This window comes from Lipotes vexillifer, unplaced genomic scaffold, assembly GCF_000442215.2.
Source record: "Lipotes vexillifer unplaced genomic scaffold, Lipotes_vexillifer_v1.1 scaffold564, whole genome shotgun sequence".
In the NCBI taxonomy this organism is placed as follows: domain Eukaryota; kingdom Metazoa; phylum Chordata; class Mammalia; order Artiodactyla; family Lipotidae; genus Lipotes; species Lipotes vexillifer.
In genome coordinates, this window is record NW_006787829.1 from 2607780 (window position 1) to 2619865 (window position 12086).

General features: G+C 43.2%; 1 protein-coding gene across 1 annotated transcript in view; it reads right to left on the bottom strand.

Annotated features, from left to right (window-relative positions):
* The window catches only part of DOK6 (docking protein 6), a 416940-nt gene extending 415567 nt beyond the window's left edge, over window positions 1-1373 (bottom strand). The window contains exon 1 of the mRNA XM_007460866.1: window positions 1151-1373. Within this exon, the coding sequence (XP_007460928.1) occupies window positions 1151-1216 (66 nt within the window). The 5' untranslated portion in view covers window positions 1217-1373. The remainder of the gene's footprint in view (window positions 1-1150) is intronic.
* Window positions 1374-12086: the final 10713 nt, after the last annotated feature.

Consider the following 12086-nt stretch of genomic DNA (forward strand, 5'->3'; position numbering starts at 1 on the left):
TTCCCTCTCCAAGTTAGAGTAATTCATCCATTCAGCAGGGAAGGCAGGGAATGTTCTCGTTCAAGGCCGCTTTGCCCCAGGATTCCGGAGCTCCGTAGAACTGGAGCTTTGAGAAGCGTGAGGTGGAGAGACATCCAGGGAATCCGGAAAGCGGGCACTTTGGCCCCCAGATCGAGTTTCCCTCGCGTTCTGGACAGGCCCACCCAGGCCGGCCTCGGGTGCCCACTCCTCCAGCGCGCGCTCTCGGGGGGACCTCTGCCTGTCGCTCCGACCGTCCCCCCACGTCTGCTCACTCGGGCGGCTCTCGGCCCAGGTGCCCGCCCTCCCCTCCCACTCCCTGCAGCCCACCTCCCAGGTCCTCTAGGGCCGTCTACGCGTTCCTCTTACCTCCTCATCCGGTCACTGGAGAAGTTTTAAACCCTCGGGGGTCTACACTGTTTCTCTCCCAAGTCGGGCAGAGCATATTTCAAAAAACCAAGAGAAGGTCTCCGTAAACTTTTCTGTCGCGAACGCTCCCGTGTCAGCGGCCGTGAGCACACACCTGCGTGCATGCGGACTTAGGTCCACCTGTCCGGGCGCACTCGCGGCCGGGGAGCCTGCCGGTGGGCAACTGCTCAGGGAGCACGAAACTCGCCGGCAGTCGATGGCAGGGACGCGGGGCGCAGGCAAGGCATCAAAAGAGAATTTCGAAGCGGGCTGGGGAAGCGGGGAAAATGGTGATTCTAAACGCACACACACACACCAGAGCGTGTGTCCACGTCCTGCACACAGAGCAGTTGTACCCGAAGGCGCACACTCCTGAGAACAGAGCACTGTGGATTGCTCTGAATATAAACCCCTTGTGGGGTGCATTCATCTCGGAACTGACAATCCCCTTCGCCTACAAGACTTCTCAGTCTGGGTCTAAACCAGCGCCGCGCACATGAGGACGGGGACCCAGGCGCTCCCGGAGCCCTCAGCCGGGTCTGCAGAGCCCCCCGAGGCAGGTGCGGGCCCCCAGCCCCGCCGAGCAACAAGCGGGCCGTCCGCGGGAGGGCCGGGTCCTTCTTTGCCTCTGCCCCCGAGTGGGTCACCTCTCCCCGCCCCGCCCCCCATCGCCAGCTGCGCCAAACGGGCGCAGGGGAAGGAGAAAGCCTAGCGAGCGACTCACCCCCAGCTTCCTGCTGCGGATTTTCACGTAGCCCTGTTTGACTATGTCGTTAAAGTTGGAGGCCATGGCCAGCGCGTTCGGCTTCCCCGAGTCGAGAGCTGCCGTCCGCCACGGGGTCCGCGCAGGTCTCGCATCCAGCCGGCCGCCGCCAGCCGCCGCCCGGTGCCCCCGAGCTCCCGCCGCCGGGGACGCAGGCTGGGTGGCAGGGTGACCGCGGACGGGGAACGCGGCCCGGCGCCGCGAGCAGCGCCCGCCCTCCGCGTTCCGGTCCTCACCTTCGGCCCCCGCCGTCGCCTGCTGCTGGCGCCCCCTCCGCGCAGCCGCCGCCCCCGGTAGCACCCACGGGCTGGCGCCTCACTCGGCGGCGCACAGCTGGCCGGAGTTCGTAAAAGAGGGCTGTGTGGTCAGCACGTGTTAGAGAATGGCAGAGACCAATGGCTCCCCGGCGGGGGGGGCGGGGGGGGGGGGCGGGCCGATTCGCCGCCCGGCTCCCTCCCCCTGGCCCGCGGGGTGGCTGGGCTAGAAGATACTCGCAAGACGCGCCCCATCACTCGCGACTCGGGCGGTGAGCTCCTCCCGCCACCCGCGCCCGGGGTCCCGCTCCCACCCGGCTCCCTGTGCCAGCCACGCTCTCCCGGGTGCGGGATTCCTGAGGCCACGGCTCCTCATTCCCGGGCTCTTAATCTCCACTTGCAAGCTGGACACCGGGGAAAGGGCGGTGGGGATTCTCCCAGGGAAGAAGGCCAGCGGGAGCGAGGCACTTGTTTATTTCAATGGCCGTGTTTTACAGTGCATTTTTATTCCTAAGCGCACGCTCGCGCTCCAGGTCTTTGCCCCGTTAGGTTAGGAAGTGTAAATCGACGCCAAGCCCTTCCCGGTGCACACAAAGAGACCAATCGTGCGCATGTGTCTAATCCCTCTGCTGCTGGAAAGACTGGAGCAACCAGGCGAGGCCCCGGTCTCCGACGTCCTCTCCCGAAGAAGCAGCGAGCGCTGGAGTGGAGTGATTTATGCCCGCGTGTTAGTTAACTATGACTAAAAGTGGCTCGTGGCTTTTCATCTTCTAGGGGAAATGCAGACCATAGCAGTTACCGGTGGATGCAAATGATTTATGGAAATGTTCCACTCCTAAAAACAAAACAATGAAGAACTCTGACCCCTTTATGTAGGAACGCGTGACATTTAGAAGTAGGCTATTCTCTGTTGTAAAGAAATTTTAATCTAAAAATGATATCCGTTTGATAAGATTCAAGGAAAAATGAGGGAGTATTAAATGTTGGTTGGGGACAATATATGGATTTTTGCTATAGGGAAGGATATTTAATACATAGTAAGGATGTTTCTAATTAAGAAAAATAATGTATAATGATTGAAAATTTTCTAAGTGACTTCTTTATAGAGTCTATGTTTAATAAGAGTTCAAAGGATCGTGTTTATTTCTGCTTATTTTGGTGAGCAGTATTTTTCCATGTCCTCAGTTTAAATTTCTTAGCCCTATTGGGAACATAACAATAGTAAGAGAGAAAGGAAACTACTTGATTGAGGGGAGAAAAATATCAAAACCTGAAGGATAAAGTAGCATGCCCCTCACCCTACCAAATGGGCGCCCCAAAGGTGATTTTGGTCCCATCATTAGCAAGAGTCTCCATCCAGAGCCCATATAACCCAACGGCAACTCTAACCTGGCTGAACAGCACAGTATTCCTATCCATTCATTTATTTAGCAAGAATTTGTTTGGATATCCGCCATGCAGAGGGCCAGGTGCTGGGGCAGACATATCCAATCACATGGCAAGATTCCTTAGGCTGCCACTCAGAATGAGTTCAAATTCTGATACTTGCAGAAAACTTGCATAAACTCCCTATTAACTTGGTGTTATTCCCCTTCTCCAAATACGTGAAGCATGTGGTCCAGCCCACACATTTGTTACTATTTCGTATACTACATGGCTGTTATTTCTTTTCTTCATGTAAAGACTGTTTTACATTATTCAATTCAGTCCTCTTTGCAACCCAAGGATACTTGCTATTTAATAGATGAGGAAACTGAGGCTCAGAGATGCTTCAGTTTCAGAGGCACAATTTCAAGATAGGTTTTGTGTCCACAATAATTTCCCTGACCACTAACTTCCACCATCCTTTGTATAATAATCGGTTTCCACAAATTGATTGTAAGCTGTTTGAAGTCAGGGATTAATTTTGTCTCAGCAACAATCTTAAGGCATACCCAAGGATAAGGTAAGGTTGGTAACTCTGGCTTTTAAAGATTATGGAATGATTATGCCTTTGTTCATATGCTTATGTCGGCCTTTATAATACCCTAATATGATGTAAATATTACCCTATATTTGTTTGATTCTTATGTTGCTGGTATAGCAATTTGTGTGTGTATGTGTGTGTATCTATGACACCCTCCCCCTCTTTGTATATTGTTTGTTTGCCTCTTGAAAACACTAGGTTATGTAATATAAATTTGTCACGTAAATTCTTCTAGGTCTGGGTTGGTTGCTTGTACTCTCATGGCATAATTTATTTTAGTCACCTAAGCCCCAAACTAGTAATGTGACTTACACATTTGAGTACATTCTTCTTTTTGTTTTCAAGAATAATTTATGGGGTGCTGTATATATCCTACTGAATCACATCAAAGCAAGCAAAATGTCTCACTATCCCACTGATTAAAGGAATCAGGTGTTGTCAGCCTGATCCATACATTACAAAATTCTCCTCCGACCTTCCACCTAATCGTTTTCGCAGCCTCTGATGATCATTGTTTAGATACATTGTTTTATTATGGATTGCAAGATTTTGATTTTCTAATTTGATTTTATTCCTGCATTTATAAGCTATTTTCTTACAAAACAAAACTTTCCTTTGCAAACTACAGGATTGCCCTGAAATAGATTCCTTGTAAGAAAGGCAGGGAATATGCTTGATTCTTAAACTTTATCGACCATTTTTCAGAAATATTGAATGGGTTCTAGCAAACACAAAAAGGAAACTCTGCTCCCTTTAAAATATCATCAAAGATAGAGTTTTGTATATGTGATGTATTTCAATCCATCACAGTCCTTATTCTTTTGGCTGTTTGAATTGCTCCATCCTTGACCAAAAGGAACTGTTTCAATAGACATTTTTTTGTGTTTCTATCACAAAAAAACCCATGAACCTTAATAGCTTTGCTGTGATCACTCACAAGATATCCTGGGCTCATCTTGTACATTTCCAACTCAGGACCTGGAATCCATTATTTCTTCTGGGAACCTTTGTTCCTTTTAATGGGAAATGCATTTCCCATTAATCTGGTTACTAGGGTGTTATTTTTGCTACTGATTCTAAGCTTTTCAGTTGTCAAGAAATGAAACACTTTTCTTTTAGAAATATATTTTAAAAGAGAAAAACTCTCAGTTTTTACAAATGTTTCCAATTCAAATTAATGTTGACAGATTCCGTATCTAAGGATTGCTTCTTTTCTTTTGAGCTTTCATTCTGTGAAATACTCACAAATTTCCAGAGTCAAATCTACCAAACAAGTTGCATTGAGAGATACAGCTTTGACTTCTGTCCCTTCCTTCTGCTTTCTACTTCTGTTTTTAGGAAACCATTTTTATTAGTTTGGGGTTTATGTTTCCATTGCTGCTTTTTGGTATCGCTATAGTACACAGTCTCTAAACCGGGACCCAAAGATCCCCAACTCTTGGTATGATGGCCCATGTAATCCTCCTTCTGAGTCTGGCTTGGGTTTTTTTTTACTAACTTCTAGTGAATAGAATGGCAGACGTGATGGAGTGTTAGATTAGTGTTCCTAGATTAGGTTATGAAAGACCGTGTCTTCTCTCTTGGGTGATCTTTTTTGGATTGCTCGCTCTGGGGGAAGCCAGCTGCCACAATATGAAGCAATCCTGTGGAGAGGCCCATGTATATCAGCCTGGAGGTAGATCTTCTGAGGCTTTCCAACAGCTGTGAGTACCCTCACACATGGATTCTCCCCAGTGAAGCCTTTAAAGACTCTACCCTGGCTGACACTTTGAGAGAGAGACCCACAGTCTGAACCAGCCACCTAAGTTGCTACTAGTTGTTTCTAAACAACAGAAGACACACTTGTTTTCATCTGCTAGTTTTGGGGATGACTTGTTATTGTTATGCATAAATGGATAGCTAAAGTAGATTTTAGTATGTGGAAGTAGGGTACTGCCTCAAACAAAAACTGTAAAATTTGGGAATGGCTTTGGAATCCATCAGTGGTCTTGAGAAGAATACTGGTAAAAGCATAAAGTAACTTGCACACACTGCCAAATTTTGAAGACTGAGGACACTGTGAGTGAGATCTTACAAAAACTGAGAAAAATATTATTGGAAATTGGAGGAAGGAGCATTCTGGTTATGTATGTAGTGAAAGGAAACTTAGCAATACAGCTTCTTGCAACTATATAGAAACTAGAAAATGTACCTAATAAACTGTCATGAAGATAAGAATATTTCCAAGCAAAGTGTTGGTGGGGCAGCCTCTTTCTTCTTGCTATTTAGTAAAATGAGAAAGGAGAGAGATAAATTGAGGAATGGACCATTAAAAAAAAAGAAGCCAACAACTGATGTTTTTTAATATTCTCAGCCTTGCCAAGCCACAACAGTGCCAAAATTAAGAAATGGCTTCTGAACAAAGATCTAACCTTGGGCACTGCTCTGAAAATTTGGTCTAAAGATACAGACAAGGGTGTGACTGTAAAATATGTATTTTTTTTTTAAGATTTCAGAAAATTCATGATTTTACAGTCACATCCTTGGCTATATCTTTAGACCAAATTTTTATGGATGTGCTCTGGATGTGCTCTAATAGAATAAAGAGATTCACAAGAAACCCACAAAGCTCTTAAAAGAGTTATATATGCAGGAATATTAACAGACAAAGATCACCCAGAATGAGAGACACTTGGACTCCCAATATTCTGCTAGCAGGAAGCAGTTTGAGAGAAAAGCTCAGCAGAAAAACAAGCAAACAAACAAAAAACCACCTTTCGGGCTTCCCTGGTGGCGTAGTGGTTGAGAGTCCGCCTGCCGACGCAGGGAACACGGGTTCGTGCCCCGGTCTGGGAGGATCCCACATGCCGCGGAGCGGCTGGGCCCGTGAGCCATGGCCGCTGAGCCTGCGCGTCTGGAGCCTGTGCTCCGCAATGGGAGAGGCCACAACAGTGAGAGGCCCGCGTACCGCAAAAAAAAAAAAAAAAAAAAAAAAAAAAAACCTTTCATGAAAAAGTAAATATGACTGATGACTCAGAGGGAGGAATTAAGAGCCTAGAAGGAAGAGTCGAGAATCATGGAGAAGTATTCCTTGACCTTGAGAACTAACCTAGGAACTTCCATCATTTTCCCATTTGGATTTCAGAATTGTTATGAGCCATGACTGTGCTTCTGCCTGCTTTTGAGAAGGAATGTGTGCAGTGGTTGTACTCTACTTGTCCCACCATTACATGTTGGAATTGTGGGAAGCAGATTTGTCTTTTCAGATTCAAAAGTTTCCAGTTTGAGAACAAGATCCTCATTTTAAAAATGGTGCCTAAGGTACTCCACTTGAAGCCCCACACAGACACCAGCACCTGTTTTATATGACAAGATTTGATGCTTTGTGCTCATGGTCTAACGAGAGGAGAATCTGAGGGATCTTGGGAGGGGTACACATATTTTGTATGAGAGGGATATGAATCATTGGAATCCAAAGGGCAGATTGTAGCAGTCAGCTTCGAAAATGGGTCACAAAGATCCCCACCTCCTTGTAATATTCTCTGCTTGAGCGTGGGCTGGATTTGTTGGATGAATTCTAGCACACACGGTATGGCAGAAGTGATGAGATGTCACCTTCCAGACTAGGTTATCAAAACAACATGGATGTCTCCTCTTGTTCTCTCAGGGATCTCTCCTCGCTCCTTCATAGGCAAAATGAACAAACATACCCCTTCCTCAATGGTGCCATCTATAAGTATTATCCAATCCATGTAAAAGCTCAAAATACTACAAATATAAAATACATGGCAGTCTTTCTCATTTGCTAACTTTTTTTTTTTTTTTTTTTTTTAACATCTTTATTGGGGTATAATTGCTTTACAATGGTGTGTCATTTGCTAACTTTTAATGAATCAGGTTTTCCCTTATTTTAAGGATAAGTTTTGTTTATCAGGGGAGAGGCTGAGTTAGCATATCCCTGGCCTTCTTCTTCACTTGTACCATAAGGCAGTCAAAAGATGTAGCTTCTCAGGGCTTCCCTGGTGGCGCAGTGGTTGAGAGTCCGCCTGCTGATGCAGGGGACACGGGTTCGTGCCCCGGTCCGGGAAGCTCCCACATGCCACGGAGCGGCTGGGCCCGTGAGCCATGGCCGCTGGGCCTGCGCATCCGGGGCCTGTGCTCCGCAGCGGGAGAGGCCACAACAATGAGAGGCCGTGTACCGCAAAAAAAAAAAAAAAAAAAAAAAGATGTAGCTTCTCAACGTATCCACCTGAAGCCATTCTGTGATTTACCTACTAAACTGGTTCTTGCACCAATTCGATGTGAAGTCGGGTTCGGGGAGGGGAGGTCCTCACACCAGCTCGCAATACTCAGGACACCAGCTGGGTGCCCTACAATTCAACTCAGTTCTGACACTATCTACCCAGAGATACCATCAATATTCCACAGGTTAAGGAATCTGATTCCTACAAGACTGCCCCCCAACCATCTTCAGGTGTGAGATGGGTGTTTACCTGTACTTCTGACCAACTGGCTTATGCATCAGAGTTTTCCAAGGCCCCCTCCTCCAGTTTGATTGGATTCATTTGCTAGAGTGGCCCACAGAACTCAGAGAAGCATTTTACTTACTTGATTACTGGTTTATTATAAAAGGATGTAACTCAGGAACAGCCAGACAAAAGAGATGCATAAGACAAGACATGGGGACATCTCTGCAAGATCCCACTGCTCTCCCAGAACCTCCACATGTTCACCAACCTAGAAGCTCTCAAAATCCCATCATTTGGGGTTTTTATGGAGGCTTCATTACATAGGCATGATTGATTAAATCACTGACCATTGGCAATTGACTTAACGTCCAGCCCCTTTCCTTCCCCTGGGAGGTCAAGTGGTGGGTCTGAAAATTCCAAACCTCCAATCACAGGGTTGGTCCTCCTGGCAAACAGCCCCCACCCTTAGATGATCTAGGGGCATTTCAAAGTCACCTGATTAACATGATAAAAGAAACTATGACCTTTCTCACTACTTAGGAAATTCCAAGGGTTTTAGAATCTCTGCACTAGAACCAGGTAGAAGACCAAATATACATTTCTTGTTCTAAGTCAACATCACTCCTACTCAGGTCTCATCCTTTCCTAATATTTGAACCTTCTTTCTTTCCATACTGTTAGAATTCCTCTCCTGGTTCACCTTTATTCTATTCCCAATAGTTTTTTTTTTTAGGCTCTGTCTTTCAAAGAGTACCAAGGCCCAAGTCACTTACTTATACTGTTACCTACATCCTCATATACTCCATGAACTCTGGAACATCTGAACCTCCAACTTTTTATCTATTGTTTCTTCGGTTGTTCTCAGATTGGTCTGCCTCACCCTCTACTCTGAGTGGGGACCCTTTAAAGTGTGCTGTTTGGGTGTATTTTGGGTTCTTTTATTCTTAGATCCAAGATCCTTCTTTTCCTCGTTTCTCTTACACAACCACTCTTGTGTTGAGACTCTTGTTCCTGTTGGTGACAGGATGTACCCTCTCATTGTAGATTCTGTTGTCCATCTTGTCACCTAGTTAAGGAAACTGTGTATAGATTTTTTCCCCTTTCTATCCCGGTTGCCATCTTTCTTTATGTGAGGTTTGGTATATTCAAATTATGTTCCTTGCCCACACCAATACCATGTACAGACATCTACCTCTACCTTTATAAATCATTTATAATTGAAGATTTTTATATACAAATTTTAATCTATTTAGGTTTATTGGAGGGAGTGCTGATATGACTATATTTCTTCTAATGTTTAATCGTGCTTATTGAATTTGAATTGCCCCAATATTATATACTATAAAGGAATATACATCCCTTTCTGTTTTTGTACCTCCTATTCAACAGAATAGTCTATATATTATTTTACAACCATGAAATTTTATTCATTGTGTCCTTATAATGTGTATTAACGTCTGGCAGTGCAAGTCCACTCTTCACCCCAATGCGTTATTTTTTTCTTTATCAAAATTTGTGATACTGAAGTGTTATTCTCCTACAAATTTTGCCACCAAATTTCTCACTGGACTTGCTTGGAATTTTGTAAATGTTTTCAGTGAAATTCGAGGGACGGTATATATTTAAAATATTGAATTTTCCCACTTAGAAACATGACTTTGCTTTTTCCTTCCACAAGTCATGCGCCTTGATAAAATTTTGCAATTTTCTTTTATAAGTATTATATTTATGCATTTCAAGTTCATACTTTGGTTCTTTTACTTTTGGCTGTCATAAATATTATTTCCTTTATTAAACTGTATAACTGATCATTATATTAGATTATTAGAAATCCTCTTATAGACATATCACTGAAAGCTCTTTTTTATAATTCATTTAAATGTATTCTCTTGCATTTCTTATTCAAATAAAAATAATTTTATGTCCTGTTCAATTTTTTTTTTTTTTTTCGGTACGTGGGCCTCTCACTGTTGTGGCCTCTCCCGTTGCGGAGTACAGGCTCCGGATGCGCAGGCTCAGTGGCTGTGGCTCACGGGCCCAGCCGCTCCATGGCATGTGGGATCTTCACAGACCGGGGCACGAACCTGTGTCCCCTACATCGGCAGGCGGACTCTCAACCACTGCGCCATCAGGGAAGCCCCAATATTTTTACTATAATATTTTTCTTATTTTGTTGCAATGGATATAACTTCTGGAACAATGTTAAAAGATAGAAGCTAAAGCAGTCACAGAAATATTTTTGATGTAAATGAGAATTTGGGGAGGGATTATAATTCAGATGTTGACTGTTGATTGAGATAAAAGTAGTACTTCTCAATTCTTATGTTATGAAGTGTTCCTTACTCAAAAAAATTTATTAAATTTTACTAAATATGTCTTCATATCTATCAAGATCATAAAATATAACTTGTATCTCAAGTATGATAAGCTAAGTATATTAATATAGTTATGAGTATTGACCCAAGTTTGAATTTCTAAAATACAGCTTATTTGATCACATTTAATCATTTATTTAATAAAGTTCTCAATTTGATGGGGTAGTAACTTACCATTGATTAGTGTGATTAGCTTGTACTTTTGTGTAGCTATCCTGTGTGTCTTAAGAAAAAGATATAGAAAATTTTATTCTTCTTTGTGTGCTCAGAAACATTTTAAATATAAAAATTATCTGCTCTATGGAAGTTTGACAGCATCTTTGGTCTCACTTTTTTGAAAAATTAATTATTTTATCACTTTAAATGGTTTCTGATTTTAATGGTCTCTCCAAATATGCTAAATCTTTATCTGACAATTTTAGTGATTTATATAATACATCACAAATATATTCATGATTTTAAATTAATATTTTGTGTTATGTGCACAGTTAAAAAATCTCTTTGATATTTGTGTTTCTAGTCTCTTTCTTGTTTCTAATATTTTGAGTTCCTTTCTTTTGATTACGTTTACTAGATGTAGGTCTATTTTTTTTTCTAATTACCTGTTATTTTTTGTAGTAAGTTGCCTTTTTTTGCATATCTTTAGCATATAGCTGAAAAAGTAGGCCAAAAGATTTTATAAATTCAAATACTGGTTTCCAACTTATATCTTTATGTAGTCCCAGTCCCTATTCCTAGAGCCAACCATATTTTCAAAGCCTTACGTTTAGTTATTTGAGGGTTACTCCAAATTAAGTGATAAGCTTATACTTCTGTTTCTTCATTTCTCAACTTTAGAATTTATCTGGTGTCGATTTTTTTCAAGGACAAATGAGTATCTGGCTCAGTTACACCACACGCCTAACACCTCTCCAAATGTGAATACTTCTTTCACTTTTTTATTTCACTATTGCCTCATTATGTGTTATGGGCTGAATTGTCACCCCCACCACCCCCCACCCCCCACCCCGCACCGGCCAAATTAATATATTGAAGTCCTAACCCACCAGTGCCTCAGAATGTGACTGTATTTGGAGATAAAATCTTAAAAGAAATATTTAAGTTAAAATGATGTCATTAGGGTGGGTCCTAATCCAATATAGCTGGTGTCCTCGTAAGAAGAGGTAATTTGGACAGAGATGAGTAGAGGGAAGGTGATGCGAGTGTGACGCAGAGATACGAGGAGAGGACGGCAATTTACAAGCCATGGAGAGAGGTCTCAGAAGGAACCAAGCCTGCCAACACCTTAATCTCGGATCTCTAGCATCCAGAATTGTGAGAAAATAAATTTCTGTTGTTTAAACCACCCAGTCTGTGGTACTTTGTTATTGCATCCTTAGCACACTAATACACTTTTACTTTAAGTGTTTATAACTTTTATTGTAGTGGTCTTTACATATTTCTTTAAATTTATTTTTTGATATTTGACTTTTTAAAGCCAATGTAAGTGGTATTTTTTGAAATTTAATTTTCAATTTATTTTGTTTTTAGGATATAAAAATATAATTGCTTTTTAAAAATATTGACCTTTTTGCTAGATTTACTTTTTAGACATAGTGGGTATATTTGGAAATTATTTTCAGCTTCTACATGTACAATCATGCCATCTCTAAATAAAAATAGTTTTACTGGGCTTCCCTGGTGGCACAGTGGTTGAGAGTCCACCTGCCGATGCAGGGGACACGGGTTCGTGTCCTGGTCCAGGAAGATCCCACATGCCGCGGAGCGGCTGGGCCCGTGAGCCATGGCCGCTGAGCCTGTGTGTCTGGAGCCTGTGCTCCGCAACGGGAGAGGCCACAGCAGTGAGAGGCCCGC